This window comes from Ptychodera flava, chromosome 16 (assembly GCF_041260155.1).
Source record: "Ptychodera flava strain L36383 chromosome 16, AS_Pfla_20210202, whole genome shotgun sequence".
NCBI classification, from domain to species: domain Eukaryota; kingdom Metazoa; phylum Hemichordata; class Enteropneusta; family Ptychoderidae; genus Ptychodera; species Ptychodera flava.
In genome coordinates this window covers 34,020,188-34,037,419 of record NC_091943.1, presented here as the reverse complement: position 1 = coordinate 34,037,419, position 17,232 = coordinate 34,020,188, and the positions used below count along the sequence as shown (strand labels likewise).

At 36.3% G+C, this 17,232-nt stretch overlaps 1 protein-coding gene across 1 annotated transcript in view; it reads left to right on the top strand.

The window, feature by feature from the left end:
• Positions 1 to 15,400, top strand: part of LOC139113995 (calcineurin-binding protein cabin-1-like) — a 35,963-nt gene extending 20,563 nt beyond the window's left edge. Inside the window, exons 21-39 of the mRNA XM_070675468.1 lie at positions 341 to 428; positions 778 to 1,004; positions 1,747 to 1,871; positions 2,430 to 2,603; positions 3,216 to 3,353; positions 3,913 to 4,114; positions 4,939 to 5,180; positions 6,013 to 6,075; positions 6,645 to 6,756; positions 7,237 to 7,398; positions 7,991 to 8,203; positions 8,994 to 9,083; positions 9,273 to 9,403; positions 9,815 to 10,340; positions 10,781 to 10,932; positions 12,238 to 12,366; positions 12,662 to 12,899; positions 13,318 to 13,395; positions 13,866 to 15,400. Of these exons, the coding sequence (XP_070531569.1) occupies positions 341 to 428; positions 778 to 1,004; positions 1,747 to 1,871; positions 2,430 to 2,603; positions 3,216 to 3,353; positions 3,913 to 4,114; positions 4,939 to 5,180; positions 6,013 to 6,075; positions 6,645 to 6,756; positions 7,237 to 7,398; positions 7,991 to 8,203; positions 8,994 to 9,083; positions 9,273 to 9,403; positions 9,815 to 10,340; positions 10,781 to 10,932; positions 12,238 to 12,366; positions 12,662 to 12,899; positions 13,318 to 13,395; positions 13,866 to 14,873 (4,098 nt within the window). The 3' untranslated portion in view covers positions 14,874 to 15,400. The remainder of the gene's footprint in view (positions 1 to 340; positions 429 to 777; positions 1,005 to 1,746; positions 1,872 to 2,429; positions 2,604 to 3,215; positions 3,354 to 3,912; positions 4,115 to 4,938; positions 5,181 to 6,012; positions 6,076 to 6,644; positions 6,757 to 7,236; positions 7,399 to 7,990; positions 8,204 to 8,993; positions 9,084 to 9,272; positions 9,404 to 9,814; positions 10,341 to 10,780; positions 10,933 to 12,237; positions 12,367 to 12,661; positions 12,900 to 13,317; positions 13,396 to 13,865) is intronic.
• Positions 15,401 to 17,232: the final 1,832 nt, after the last annotated feature.

Here is a 17,232-nt window from a genome sequence, read left to right as displayed (position 1 = left end):
CAAGGTTTCGGTAAAAGAAACCCGATAAGGCATAAACACCTGCACAAGTCAATGAAGCAGAGTTGTATGACGTCATTGTTTCAGAAAAGGTGTGCAGCCTCTGTTTGGGCATGAAAGAAGACAAAATTATTGCCAAAGTGATCTAAAACAATGTTGCAAACTTAGGGGTGTGGCTTCTATTGAAGACGAAGCTTCAATGAGGAATTTTATCGTTATAGTTGGTAACAACTTTGATTTTATCACACAATGGACGTTTACAAAATCACAGTATTTTCACTTATTTATATGGACACCTTCAACGACTGCTAAGGTCAGTGATGGTTAATCTATATAATTTCAATGTGATCAACTCTTGACGCCTCAAGAGGGCGACAAAGTACCAGTGGAGGTCAGTCTACCAAACTGTAAGGATGACATTATTACATTGGGTAAGTAAAATGACCTGATTTGAATTTTGAATCAGTAAAAATAGGTATTTAGAAATTTCAATTAAAACTGTAAGAAACAGAATGAAAATCTATACAGTACTTGATAGTCACCAAACCAATATCAAGGTTAATCCAGTGTCCTTCTGGTAGATTGATAAACCCATGTACACACAAAGTTTGTCATAGAAATTCATTTCAAGTAATATACTGCAATAATCCATCACTGAATTATAATGGAAAATTCACCAAGCCTCAGAGTAAATTTGGCATACCTGCTTTTCAACCACTTGATTTGCTCATTCCTGCAAAAGGGATATCTGAAAGTGTAACATTCGTATTTGTCACACAGATAAAGTGAAGAAACAAGTTGAGTCTCTTCAGAGATGTCAGTCCTTAGAGGAGGTACACAGACTCTATGAAATCTGTGACTACAAGAAGATAGTGGAGCTCCTACTACCAACACTGAATCAACCAACTAGTAAAGGCAAGGTGATGGAGGTTGGTAAAACCATACCAGAAAGACCAGCCCAGTTGTTACTTCTGTTAGATGCACTGTATCAAATCAAAGACTATCAGGTGAGAATTCTAGTCTCTTTATGTTGTTTTGATGGTTTTCTTCATCTCAGAAATTAATTACGTGTGTGCCTGTACATGTATGTGCTATTACCCTAGACCTCTTTCTAACACAGTCCTAATTACAAGGTAGTTGCACTGCCCTGATCTGTTCGCACATGATATCTGATAGGGATCTAGAAATGACTCCTTTTTAACTCTGAACAAATCTTCATCTTTAAAAGGGACTCCGTATGACCTGTAGTATGTAATGTACAATAATTATAACCCATGAAGGAGAGGCCTGCTGTGGAGCAGGTTGAAACTGAACTCTTCTCAAAATGAAACACAAATAAACAAAGTAATGTCACAAGATGAAGATTTTGATCCTTCAGATACTCCAAATAAGCCAAACTAGTTTTGTTTGTAAAATGATCAATTAGGTTCATACAAAAGCAGTACCATAGAGAATGGTCCCAATCCAATATGTGATGTAATGCCGTTTTCTTCATATCCTTGTGGGAATTAGGGATACACTTGCATTATTTGGTGACGTCATCTTAATAATATCAATTTGAACAGGAAACAATTGAGATATCAATTACTGCATTTTGATTTACTTTTGTTGCATGTTATATGTCGTATGAAATTTACTTTTTCATTGAATTTTATTGTCTTGAAAATAAACAATTTTTGCATGCTATAACCTAGTTTCACATCATATTTATCCTACATGACTTCCCTCTCCACTCTTTTTGATTTGTAGCTGTGTGTCAGCTGTAGTGTCAACACTTTGAATGAAGGCTTACAACAACTGACCAGTTCTACATCAATGACGGTCAAGGAGAACTGGGTGTCCACCATGACAAAGGTTTTCAGATTCATTGATAAGTGAGTCACCTGACTTTGAGTACCCTGTACTTTATAGGCTGTAGTACCGGTCTAGTTATAGTAGTGGTGGTAGTATTGTATTTGCCATCAAACACTAGTAAAGCTGCTCAAGTTGACTGAACTCATCCATGCAAGAAAACAAAGAAAGATTCATATTGTGAGAAAAGCAAGTGAACACTGAGGGGGGTGGTAGATTGATATCAGTATGTGACATTGCAAACCCAGATCTAATATGGAATTACAAGTATTGACTCTTTGAATGCGTGCTTTTTTGCCTTTATTCGTATCGGTTGCAGATTATAATTACAAAGTAACGTGATAGTAAGGTCTCTCAGACCATGGACTGCAAGAGTGATACTGATCTTTTGTTTTTTCATAAATAATGCTGTAGTGCTTACTGCTATAGATTATCAGAAAATTCAGTATAATCCCATGTAAAGGAGAAATGCTGTATTGGATATGTCAGCTCTCAAAGGAGTCATCTGGTTTACTAAATTTTTTGTTACTGATAATCAAGTGCCAGTTTCATATTAAAATGAACTCATATTTCATCACCAGGTGTCTGCATGCTGACAAAGAAACTATCAGTAAAATTCCACGGAGCAAATTGGTGAATTTTACCAATATAATGACAAAGGTGATAGAGTTAGCCATGGAATCCACGGAGTCTACTGATCTACCAATCATCGGTACTGTCCTACCATGGATCATTCTGTACAGACTTATCAAACAGTAAGTATACTCCTGTTTTATCATTTTGACTTTAAAAAAAAAACAAATGAAAACCACATTTCTTATTGTCTTTCTGTTAAGAAGACTGTAAAAGTCTGTTTTGATGAAATAGATGTTCTTGAATGTAATTACAAATGTTTCTCTAAACTGTCAGCATGAAGATACATGTAGTTAAAGAAGGCATCATCAATTACAGTTGTCAGAAGTGTTTTCCAGTCTGTTATACTTCCTGTAGACTGTGATCAATGATTACCTGTAGACCTGTTGTCATAGCTGGTAAGCTTTTTTTTATCACTGAAATAAAGTTTACAGCTGAGGAAGTCAGATAAAATTGAAGCCAAAGAGGTATCCTTGTAGATGCTGTGTGATCTTCATGTCTTCATGACTTTTTTGTGACAAAGTGAGTCCACTTTGTGTGGTAGCTTTCTTACTGTAAGTGACAAAAAAACTAAAATGTTCCCCAAACAAGTCACACCCTTGCATAAATCAAAGCTACAACTATCGTTTTAAAAAACTAACCAGGTACAGAAGGGAAACATCCAGCATATTTATATGCAAACTTTATCAACAAGTGTCTCATGTAATGGAATTGATGATTTTGTTCTATTGCAGTGAAGAAGATCAATTGAAGATGATTCAAGTTAACATGTCTGACAAATCAGAAGATAGTATGCAAGTGAGCAGTGAAGAGATAAAATTAATGCCCTCATCTTTAATGTTGTTGTACACAGCTCATGAATACCTAGGAAGGTAAGTGTCCTGATCAGCTGTGGAAGTTTCTGTTATACTACAGATGAATTCTCCAGATTGATGACTGTAATAGAGAGTTTGGAAAGCAACTAAGACTGTTATCTGTTATTTTCTGTATCTTTTATTCAAAAGTAAGTGCACTCCTAATTGTGTTCCTATTCCTGTGTTTGAAAATATAATGCTTCTGTCACTGTCTATTCTACAAAAACACTGCTATGGCAACTTGTAGCTATTTTAATTTACAGTTAGTCTGAAGAATGCCAGGATCATGCTAAACCAATATTACAGTTCAGTTTATACTGTAGGCAATTGTCTTTGTATTTATTTATCATAAAAGGTACACCCAAGACAAGCTGTTTGTCTTGTCCAATGTTCGTCAGATTGCCAAAATTTCTGTACAGGGAGTGTGTGGCCAAAACTTTGATATTTAGTTTCAACTGAACTTAAGTGTTAAAAGACATATACACAATGCACATACTTGTACTAAGTACATTATGATTACCGAGTCAGCATTGCAAGTTGTCAGTTATCAAATATATCGAATTGTTTAAACTTTCAGGCGAGGCTGGTGCTGCAATTCTGATGGCTATCTTTTAACATTCTACGTTGATGTTTTACAACAAGAACTGGAGATGAGAGTTGAAAAGGATGCTCTGAGACAGGACTTGTGTCTGGCCCTGGAACAGTGTTTTTACTGCCTCTATGGCCATCCAAACAAGAAAACCAAAGCTAGACATCTACAAGATCATGGAGTTGAGGAGGTAAGACAGTTTAAAATCTCCTTTTGATCGGATTTAAGTTTTATTCTGAGGTGATTAGGAAAGGATTAGCATAAGTAGCCATGGAGAGGAATTCAACTGTGATTGTAAAATATAGATTCATGCTGGTTCACCTTTTATAGTCACTTTTTTCTAACTCGGGAAGATCAGCATTGCAAGGTTGTTGAACTATAACTGTTTTGGCAATGAGATTACAAGCAGTACTTACCAGTGCTCCCTCTAAGCTGAACTGACATACCACTGACCCTGGAAAGCTTTCTTTGACACAAGAAAATTTGGCATTGTACACTTGGGCTGAATCAAAGAAATTTCCAGACATTTCTATTTCACTCATGAAATTCACACATTTCTTGAGTTTGGAGGGCATTCAAGTACTATACAGAACCGTATGATAAAATGTTTAAAAAGTTTGTGTGCCCTGGTTTTCGGAAATATGATTTTTGAATATTTTACAATTTTACACTACCATTCATAAGGAATTATGAGAGGTCTTTCATTTGCAATTCTCACAATTTTCATTTGATACCGTAATCCTTCACCCATTCCAGTGGATTCTTTCTGTATTCATTTTACATTGAATTGTTGAAGTAATGCATTAAATCTACCCCTTCCAAATGTATTGTTATCTACATCGTCAGGTTTTCCATCCTGCAGCACCCTTTACTATGGTGGAGATAATTTTAGAGATGTCTCATTCATTTTTATGGTCAAACAGTCCGTCTTGGTTGTTTAAAAGAAATAATATGCAGGCCACTAAATTCAGAGATATAAGGAAGACAAATAATGTATTTGTATTTTATTTGCAGGTAATGCTGACATGGGAGAAAGCTGTCTTTGTGTTCAATTATTTCAAACCAAAGACAGTGCCAGAGTTTGACAGCTACAAGACAAGTTCCATGTCTGGTGAATTGGAGAATCTCTTACTGAAAATTTCTAAAGTCATTCCCAATGAAGAAAATCAGGGTTTCAGCTTGGATGCTGTTCAAGGTTACATTGAAAGTAGTACAGACAAAGTACCTATCATAGAACCAGATGCATCCGTGACATTGTGAGTATGGACAGGTTTTCATATACACTACAACATCCTTGTAAAGTCTGTCTCATCAAAACTTTAGATTTCATCAAATGAATTGTATAACAGTAACATCAACTCACTGTTATGTAGTACAGTCAACTACTTGTTTCACATATACATGCAGTTATCATTTTCATCACCAATACACGTTCTACTTTTGTGTTGCGTTGAAGTTTACGTAACTCAGAAGCCACATGTATGTTGCAAAAGTTGATTTGCTGAAATACATCTTTGAGGGGAGTGAAAGAGATCTAGTACATGTGTGTTGGAACATTTTACTGGAATAAGAGGAAAAGCAGCAGTTGATTTAGTTTTGAATGTAATGTAGTTGAGTATCAATAGTTTAATGTTGCAGTAAGGATGTTTGTCTGTGATAAACGCTATTATTCCATCACGATTTGACTTTTTGTGGCTAATATAAATTTGCAAACAATCACACCTCATTTATTCCTGGCTGCTCACATTTGTACATGTGCACACTTCGACTATTGTCAGCCATTTCTCACACAACCAAAAGTCTTTTCCTGTAGCTAAATCCATGAACATTCAACACATATTTATCCACGTTGTTATCATTGATGTGTGCATGTATCACTTGATATGTACCTGTCTGCAACACACCAACTGTTCTATCCAGCAAAGGTTTTTTTGCCCATGATGGAATGATTGTGATGGTTGTCACTTTCGATAGGGTGCTGCCTTCATAATTCAAATTAATAAGATATTTTTTATATTGGAGAAATTGATATCATGAAAGTATGTTGCTATAATGTGATTTCCTATTTGTTGTACTCTCCTTTTTCAGGCCGGTTGTTAAAGAATTATACTATTTGCTGGCTGATTACTATTTCAAGAATAAAGAATGGGGGTATGTAGAAATGCTAATTCCTCAACAAGCATGGTGTATGCACAGTTTGAGATCAGCAGTTGTCTCTTCAAGTCAATGTAGTTTATGTGTAATAACTATGAATTCTCCTTCATGGATGCAGAAAATGTTGCACACATTTACTTAACCTACAGAAAAATTCTAGAAATTCTGTAAGTTGGTTGAAAGAGTGAAGTCATGTCTCTACTATTTTGTGGTGTTATGTACATACAAATCTAACAAAATTACAGTAACAACATTGAGTTGTGAGTAATATTTGGTACTGTATCTGTATTAGGTACAACATACCAACACGTATTGTTACGTATAGTAACTGCCAAGATTTTGTGCACTGCATAAATTGGTGATGTCATCCAGTTTATGTTTCATAAAATTGAACAAATAGATATTGCATCAGACAAGTTACTTGCCAGTCAGTTTCAAACTGTTGTGTCTCACACTGTCCCCTACAGACATTCGGTTTGTGAATCAATCCAATATGGCTCCAAAGCTGTTATTGTTGTCTGATGTGTATATAGCTATTAACAGGGTAAGTACATATTTTTTTGCAGGAAAGCTATCAAGTATTATATGCATGACATTTGTGTATGTCCAGAACGCTTTGATAGCTGGGCTGGTATGGCATTAGCAAGAAGTAGTCGACTGGAAGCCAAACTCAGCTCTGTAAGTATACCATTGTTTTCTTACATTCTTCTACATCATATATTCAGATAGCATTTACTGTACTGTCACAACAGAAGTTTCATACACTGCAGTTAAGCTTCAATAGTAATGAACACATTTGAGATCATTCTCATAGAGCCAATGTTGATTCAAGTCTCACAGATAGCTGTGAACAACTCATGGTCACCATTGCAAAACTCACTAGTCTGATATTGTAGCCAGTCCATGATGACAATGATTGACAACTTTACAAAATTTGATTTATGGATATGGGGAATAGAACAATAGACATCATCTGCTTGGTGGGATTTCACAGCAATGTTCTGATGTGACAAAAGTAAATAGATTAGTCTCACAAAAATGACGTACATATCTTACATAATTTCTGTACATACCGTTCACTTTCCTTAATTACGTTCATCAGAGACATGTAGATTCTTTGCCCTAAATGTAACTCCCTGTGAATGCATTACTTTGCAGTGCGATGTCAAAAACGAGGGCGCTATGCAGAAGAATGCCCAGGCAGCAATACGATGCTTTCAGAGAGCACTGGAGATAGATGAAACCAACTGTACCTTGTGGATAGAATGTGGTTCATTAGCGTATGCTCTACACTCACACTCCTCCAGACAACTCAAACAGGTAAATGTTGTCTTGGACTTGTCTTTTATTTGTAAACTTGAACCCTAATTACATGAAAAGATCCAGGTACTATCAAATATTGTGAAAGGCAACATGTGTGGTATCCACAAATCTTTAGTATCTTTTTATTTTTCATCCCAAATTTTAACAAATGACAAGTATCACTTGAAATTCAGTAAATATATCATTTACAAAAACCTATCAACAGTAAGTGCATGTGCAACTGTTTTCATGTTATCTATATTCAGTGATACACAGAAATATTCAAGAAAAAGGAGGCAGCGAGTATTTGAAAAACTCTATCCAGTTTTTGTAGATTTCTTCAATCAATTTATTCTCCCAGTATTTTTGTCCTGTGCCAAGTTACATGACTGTAACTGTATAATGCACTACAGATATGTGATGCATGCTGCAGTATTGTCGTATAATGCAAATTTTGTTTGTCTTATTACATTGAAAGTAATTTGTAGGAATGCAATGTTTCACTTGAACTTGATAACGATGACTTTACAAAGTAGGTCATGATCGTTGGTGTTGATATATTGTAGTACCATTATTGATTTACTACTTGCAATTCTATTACGTTTCACAGCAAAAAAATCAAGTGTCATTGAGTGCTGAAATGGCAACCATGTTGACTGTAAAGAGAGAAGAAATGCTAGTACTGGCCAAGAAGTGTTTTACAAGAGCCAAGGACTGTGAAGGCGATGGTGAAGAAGAAGAATGGCTGATACATTACATGCTGGGTAAAGTTGCTGAGAAACAACATGACTCTCCTAAGGTGTATGTGGAACACTATAAAGAGGTAAATGGTATTATTTGTATCATTATTTGTATAGCAGTGGTGGTACAGTGATGTGAGTGGTATCTTAGCAACGTGTGATTGTCATCCTAGCAACAAATCAGTGTAAATGTATCAATAAGAATAGCGTTATAACAACACATTAGAGGCATCATAGAAACACTTTTGTGTCATAGCAACAAGCAAGTGTCTACTGTCAGAAGTCAAAAACAACAGAAATGATCAACATGGCCTATAGGTGTCTTGAAGTCAAATAAGTTACCTGTCAGTGATTACACACTAACTCTTCACATGAATAAAATACAATCTGTATTACAGAATGAGTTAATAAGGGGATAAATGGAAAGCCTCTACAACACAGGTATCAAGTAATTTGCCGTAGCCAGTCTACTGTTGATTGCAGAAATGTTGTTAATCGGCAGTCCTACTAGGCGTTTAATCAAAGTGACATTACTCTAAACCTATGAACTTTAAATACATACATACATCTGCATATCAGATATTCTCAAGTGGAATGAATTTACTGTCGTTTTTCTTCACATGTGGATTTTTTTCTAATATACCTGAGAAACAATCTTTCTTCCGAGTCCAATGTTTTCCACTGTGATGTTCTGTCATATAGAAATCATGTTGTTTATCCACTATTCCAGTCATTTGTTGTGATATACCCTATCAAGTTTATGACATAAATCCTTGTTACTTACCTGACATAGGATGTTTTTAGCAAATTAGTGTTTGTACATTCACTTCTCCAAGACTATACTACACAAGTTTTGTTTCCATATCTTTGTAGGCCAGTATTCATTTACATGAAGACCATGCCTGTTATCCCAAGAAGATCCATTATCATAACCCTCCAGACTTGGCAATGGAAGCACTAGAAGTGAGTATTCTGCCTTTAGAAGGTATTATTAAGTAACAATACACACCGAGGTTTCAGCCTACATTGAAACAGTCTGGAAAATATGGAGTCTAAGGAAAAATTTACGTACGAATATTTCCCTTGACATTGACATTATCTGTACGCTTCAAGCTGAATCAGTGTACAATGTCACTGTTTTCGATCTTCTAGGTACATTTCCGTCTGCACGCATCAGTACTCAAACTTCTTGAGGATGGTAAATGTATAGATATTGACTTTGATCTGATAGAACAGCAGATCAGAGAGAGTGCCAATGGACCATTTGCCAAGGGACAACAAAAGTATGTATAATATTGAATATCAAGCAGAATTTTTCCTCTGGTACATTGACAACATAGTCATAAATTTTGCAGTGTTGTACAAAATTCTCTTTGAATGAGCTCTGTACATGCGCTATGCACTTCTGATATTCATGTAATGCGTTAACAAGAGAAGCTGCATACTGTGTACAATATTGTTGGATTTTGCATGAACATGTTGAGTTTGACTATTGTTACAAAATATTTGGAACTGTTGATGGTGAGATATTGGACCATTTTAGCACCCTGTGTGAATGTAGCATACTTGAGATGGTAAATGTACATGCATATATATTTAATTATTTACGATTACTTAGTTTAATTGTGTATTACTTAAACATCATCTCCCTGTCGTATTGATTGATCGATTGAATCACTTATTTTCCATTGTAGAGAGCCAGAAAATTTTTCCACCAGCAGTCCCTCGTCACAGGACATTCCAAAGCCAACATTTACTGCCACTCCATTGGACCATGACTACACCCTCATTCACAAATCATCAAAACGCAAAAATGCTGATGCAAGTCAGGGAAGCTCTGCACAAGAATCTGACAGACATTATGAATCCAAGGCTAGCTTTTGTACCAGTGATGGAAACATGAGTGAAAGTACACAGTCCACGGATTCAGAGATGATAACGTCTGGATCCAAAAATGATGACGACAAACAAAGTTCAAGTGGAGTCTCAAACAAAGATTCTGCACAAAGTGAGAAAGCGAGCACAGCAAAGGAATCTTCAGAAGAGAATCTATCAGAAGCAACAAAAACTGAGACAAAAGAACCCACTGTCAGAGAGAAGCAGGTGAAACTAATTGGTCTGTGTTTGGATGCCTTGGCGTTGTGTTTGTCAAGATTTCCCCAACATTACAAATCACTGTACAGAATGGCAAACCTCTATCTTATCTCTCCAACTCACAAGGTAAGTTTCTATTTCCAAGTCATGATAAGCCATTCATTTATTTTTAAGAAATACAAAATAAAATCATAATTTTTGCACCTACTTGAATTTGATTTCCAGCCTACCTGACAGTAGACTCAAAGATCCGTCGCTCTCTACGCCTTCAGTCCCAGCCAAGTACAAAATGATACATGTACATCATATATTATGCCTTTCAGTCCATCGCCTCAGTCGTCATACCCAAACCGCATAGTACACCTGTCATCATCCATTGCATCTGTGTGCAGCTGTGTCAGAGACATTCCCAGACCTGTTTTCGGACCTTTTGCACTGCCATGTGAACCAAAGATTACACAATCACTGTGAATGGCCATACACTACACAGAATTGGACACACATGTTTTAGTATGTTCCTGACAAGAATTGTATCGGTAATCATTTGATCCATTATTTTTCTTTAGAATCTACAATGGTCTCGAGATTTGTTGCTAGGGACTGGTATGACTCCATGGAACCAGTGCACTCACATGCCGGCACAGGGATTGTTTGCTGAAAGGAACAAAAGTAACTTTTTCAATGGAATATGGAGAATCCCAGTAGATGAAATCGACAGGTACATGTATGCCCAAACATGTGGGTTTATGTATTTATGTGTTATTATATAGGGCTTAGCCCTTGGTGTCGCGCCAAGGGGTTAAGATTGCGATGTTATTTGTATTGATTCATGATAAAATATAATTAATTGTTACTTCATATGACAACTATGTCAAGTTTCCCTCTGATGAAAGCAGTTCACGTACACGACGTCAAACCCTGCAGCAGTGCAGGTATAGATTTTCTGTAATGTGTAAAAATGTTGGACAAAAATTGGCAATTTTTACCATGATAACAGCCTATTGCGTTAAACAAGGGACGTATTTTATGCAATAATTATCATTGCAATGGTAACCGCACTGCCCAACTTCCACTTGCAAGCTGAAAACTACAGCGTTCCATCTAAAAACTGGCAATTTAATCTAATTATTGACACAGGGGGCACTTTTCTAAAATTAAATCCCAGCATTCTTTGCGTATGCCCCGTTCATATGCACAACAGTTTTTCTCCCTTTTTTTATTTTTTATGCGTTATATTATCGATATTTTGTATCAGCGACAAGGTGGATAATAATACTTACTGGCTAATAAAAGAGATATATTTTACAAATGGCATGTTATATAATAATTTGCACATTTCGTATTTGTTTATTTACGAGCACTCAAAAAACATGGCGCGGCGCACATAAGAGTAGGGTACACTTCCGGTTACTCGCATAGTATATTATGAATATGCGCATGCGTAGTCAGTAAGCCGCTGGCGCGGCTATTAATACTTGAAATGCTCAGTGTTCAATATGTATACATACAGACCTATAGCTCTGACTGTATTTTCACGTTCATCTGATATTTATCTTGTAAGCACCGATACAGTGTAGTTTCTGTATATTTGGCACATTAATAAGGTTAAAATTGTTGCAGCTAAGCTGCAGAGCAAAACAATGTAGGGATGCTTAAGAACAGCTAGTCCTATCATATTTCAATTCCCTCAACTGCTATGTCCTCTACAACTGGTAAAATTTACTTCTGCAGTTTGGCTGACCATCATGTGGTGTTCAGCATATATGTATCTGTGTCCGCTGTACGGGAGTCTTGCAACTCTCAATGCTTGTATGTGTGTGCAAGAAAAAGACATATATTGACACGCAGAGACAGTGAAGAAAATTGAAAATGAAATAGATACATGCTATTTTTCTCATACCCATAACATGAAGAAGTACAAGACAGTAAAGTCTTCATAATCTACAAATAGTTAAAGAGACTGAATGTCTCCAGTATATGTATTATCCTCTTTTCATGATTTTAATTGTTTTCCCCTCACCAGACCTGGTAGTTTTCCATCTCATATGCATCGTTCCATCACTCTACTCTTGGAAGTACTTTTACACCTGAAAGATTATAAAGTACTTTTCCAGATATCAACTCAGCTACAAAGAACACCAGACCAAGGAAAGTGAGTACTTGCCCAGTTTGTATAGAACATTTGTGATCACATAATAATCTTGTTTCACAGATCTTGTCTTTGTTAGGAACAAACAGGTTGTAGGTTTATTCTATAATTTTATCCATCCATTATCTCCATAAATAAAGATGGCATTTCCAAGATTTGATACGCCATCATGGTGACTTTACTCAAAGTTTGTAGTTAAATGTTTCCAGGCCTATCCAATCCATTTCAAACTGTATACATGTTTATTGTAAACAAATTAGGAAAGCATGGATATGACATTCTCTTATTTTATCTTTAGGAAATATCTTCGTGACATGGATAGAATTCTTCTAGCAAAACAAGCTTATGATTACGCTCTGACAGTGATGGAAGATAAAGTGACCAAGGAGAAAGTCAAGGACAGTGACACAGAATTGCATCAATTACTTCAAGACACGTTCAGAGTGTGGCAGTATGGATCCAGCAAACTCCAAAGTCAAATGGATTTTGCTAATAAAGTGCTCTCTGCCGTCTACAAAGCCTACAAACACAATCAGGTGAATGTTTTCACACTTTTCAGAGCAAGAGGTGATATTTAGTAGTTACGATCTAATGTACAATTGCCCACTGTACATCTGACTTTAGTTGTAGGTATGCTTTTCTGACAGGCAACACACTGTATGTCTACAAAGTTGTTGAAAATTTAAAAAAGAAAGACATAATTCATCAAAAAGGTGACAGTGAATTCACTGGGGTATACTACACCTTTGTGTGTTCATGCATAGATATCAAAAAACCAGCCACAGTGGTGATGCTTCTTTATAATAGCAGAGCTTTGCTGGATATATTTAGAAACATTTGCAACTTGCAAATAGCGATCATGCAGAATGGTCAGTGCCTAGGGAAGGTCAATGATTGCATCATTTTCCTATTGTCTCATTTCATCGGTTGTAAACTGTATTTACTCATTTCCAGGTTGAAGAAGGAATACCATTATTGGATCAAGCCATCAAACATTGCTCTCAGTACAGTACAATACACAAACAACCTCAGGTAGGTCATCCTTAGAAACTTTCTTTATCTTTCAAATGCATCATTGTGACACTGCACACCTCTTCCTTAAACTTAATGAGGAGTTTGCAAACTTAACCTGTCCTGTGTAACCCAATATTTTCATCAAGTCTTAAATTTATTGTACTTGCCACCAAAAATTGTGTGGGTAAGATATTAAGGCAATGTTGATAAGTTCATTAATTCTGTATTCAGAATATGAACCAAGCACGACTTGATCAACAAAATGCAAATACATAGAAAATATAAAAGATTGAGTTATACAGACTTGTTTTTGTTGGTGAGAGTTCAGATATCACAGTGATAAAATAACACCATATTTATTGTGCTTTTTCTTCAAATGATCTTAGGTATGTGAATAACTGGAAGTATAATCTGACGGCCAGTTTTGGTCAATTTTCCTTCCTGGACATACGTTTGTTTTATACAGCTTAACTTTGTAATTTTCACAGACACCTACCCATGGAGATTATTCATTTTGGTCACCGACTACACACAAGACAGTGTCCTTTCCGCTGAAAGACGATGCCGACAGTATGGCACACAGCAAATCAGAAGACCAAGGCAGCAATGTCAAGGAATCCAGAGAACCCAACAAACCAGAAAAATCAGACAGTTCTCATGCGCCCTCAGTGTCCAAAAAGAGAGACATTCCAAGGCACAGTGATGACAGCAACAGTTTAAATGAAGTTGAGAGCATCGTCTCTAACGTTGATATTCCTTCTACTTGGTCTTCAGCAATCCCCTCAGATCTTACGTCACTATCCTTGCCATTGCCGTATTCTCAGGCACCCACAGGTACCACAAGGACTAGTCCGGCTCCAAAACATGGAATTTCTCCTTCCAGTGAGGGAGTTACAAAATCCATGGATCAGAAATTCAGTTTTCAGAAATGTTTTGAGAAATCTCTGTTGCAGACAAATGTCAGCCCTCCAAGGTTAGCGCCAAGCAAAGGATTAGAATCCAAAACTGTAGACCCAGTCAGTTCCATGCCAACCAGTAAATCTTCAGAGATATTACATGTTGATAAACCCAGTACTTCATCTTCAGCTATTATTGGTGAACAAAAGAGCAGTGCATTAGGGCAGCAATTCACATCTTCCTCCAGGGATATGCCACACAGCAAGGCTGATGGTTTCGCTGGTCTGTCGGTCAGTCAGTTAACAGGCATAGCAGAGAGTAAGGACTTTGGGACTATGGTCAGTCAGCTAGTAGAAAGTTTGGTCGGTACAAAATCAGAGAAAGAATCAGCTTCGCAAAGTGCAGAAGAGGTTGACCTTGAAGCTGGATTTTCAGATGATTTATTTCCTGAAGGTCAACCTGATCTGTCTGAAGATCATGGCATTGATACTGACATGGATATGCAACTTGCGTACGAGTTCAGTCAGCTCGTAGGGGATGCGCCCTCTAGTGGTGACATCCTGAAAGGCATTGGTGATTCTGATGAAGGACAGCAGTGAAGGAAACTAAGTAGAGATAGATTTTAAATAAAATTTTAATCATGATATATTGATGATTGAAAGTGTTGTTAGTATCAAAGGACCATAGGAAATATTCCATTTAGAAATTTGATTTCTTTTTCATCTTTTTTCATTGACATGACTTATTTGATATTCCTAAAATGGTTAACTTGAAATTTTTGAAATAGAAACTATAAGTTTTGATAATGAAAGTGTGAAAACACCAGAGTTGCATGTTACAACACATTGTTGATAGATACAAAATTTTTTCCAGCTGCTATTTTTCTCAGTGCGCCACAAAAGAGACTTCTTGCCCAAGCTGTCAGTTTCAACCTGATCTTCATTTATTGAAAGATAATCTCTGATACAGCTGTTGTATTATAATGTAAATATTATTGTGAATATCATTAAAATAGTGTTGTTGTAGCAAAGTGAATGATAGAGTGTGAAGTCTGAACTTGTCATCAGTAGGTGTACACTTACTTCAGCGTGTTCAATGAATAAACAAACTTCCTTTCTTCACATCACATTAGGATTTAGTGTTAAGTTTGTCAGGTACGTTTTCGGATGCATAGTTGATCTTTGGATATTGTCTGCATTGTAGCTGGTGTATGCCTTTCCAACAGTGTAGACTAAGCCTTCACATCCCTAGTCTATGGAGTCATAAAAACCAATGGAATGTGACCATAGTCCCTGTAATTAATCCCTTGTTTGCATTTCTATCCTTGACGCAGGACACCTTCTGGAAAACCAGAAACAATTGCAGAATATCTTTTCTTTGGATGGCATGATTGGCACAGTATCACACATATTGTACAAAATTTTCAGCATTTTTTATCGTTTTCCTCAATCATTGTCCAGTTTTGTCCAAAACCTCTTTACAGCTGAGAAACATTTTCCCATATTGATCTGCCAACAATTTAATCAACACGATTGGAACTAATTTGGGACAATTGGATCTTCATATTTTATTAACTTCTCAAAAATGTTAGGTGCCGCATAGCTGAATGTTGCAATATTACAAATTACTCATAAAACAAGTGTATAACTTGAAAAGCAGATGAGCTTACATTTGCAGATGAAACAGACATTACTTCACCATCCAATTATCCCAAATTAGTTCCAATCGAGTTAATCTCAAATTAAATTTCTCAAATCCCTGATACAGATATCAAATGGTTCATTTATTTTTGGAGTACTGTCTTCTCTATAGGAATATGACAATTTTGAAGATTCAATTTACTTATTTTTTTTTTTTTTTACATCGGCATAAGCTTATTTCATCAAAAAGAATTAGTTTATGTTCATGTCATATAGAAAGTACATGTAACATCATCTTTCACAGTAAATGTCTCAGTAGATGTCATGTGACCACAATGTACATTACTTATAAATCACAAAAAATAAAAAACGCACACACAAGAGAGAATGACGTTTAGACAAAAATCTTTTACATTCAAAAAGTAAACAAATAGGTAACTTCTGCTCATGCATTTATGAAAATATCTTCATGCCGTCTACACTCTCTATTTGTAGCTTAAGAAAATAAGAATCAATGAGGTGAGATGGACGTAATAAAGTAAATGTTTGGTCTGTTTTCCATGGCATGGCGTCCAGGTATAAATCACCATGCACACCATCTAAATTTTACCCGCTGTACTACCGAACAACAGCTGTATATTTTGATAATACTTTCGTCATTTTTTCTGCATAACAGAAATGCATTTCCTCCTTACTAAAGTATGCTGAAAAAAGAACTTATTAGAATCAGAAGTAGAGATGGCGATGTTTTCACCTTAGCTTGTTCTCAGCTATCCTTGTAAGCTGACAGTCGTAGAGAGGTGACAATCAGCTAACGAGAGTAGCAAAGAACATGCAAGCATAGGTGGACGCGTTGCCTTTCCTACGTCTATTGAACCGGGTAAGCAAAGTATTAGTTTTGCCGCTTAACGCACTGGATTAGAAAATATCCAATTATCGTTGACATTGACGTGCACATAAATTCTAGTCTGCACGAAATTTCGCTCATCAATAATTTCGGACATCACACAGGCACAAGCTATGTTGGCAAGGTGAATACACGGCATTTTGACCTGATTTTTTGGAGTAAAACAAAAAGACTACTTTCCACAAACAAGAAACTACTTTGTACAAACGTAAATTAAAAATTGGAAAATACACATCTGCATAAGTTAAAGCTATTGGAGCTTTAATCCTTTTCCTGCCAAGTTCATGTTCCACCATCGGGTCAAGTTGGTTAAAACTAGTGAAACAACATGTCCCATACGGTGCATGTTAACAAAGACTTGAAGATTTGAAGGTCCCTGAAGACAGAGATACTGTAAACATGATATTTACA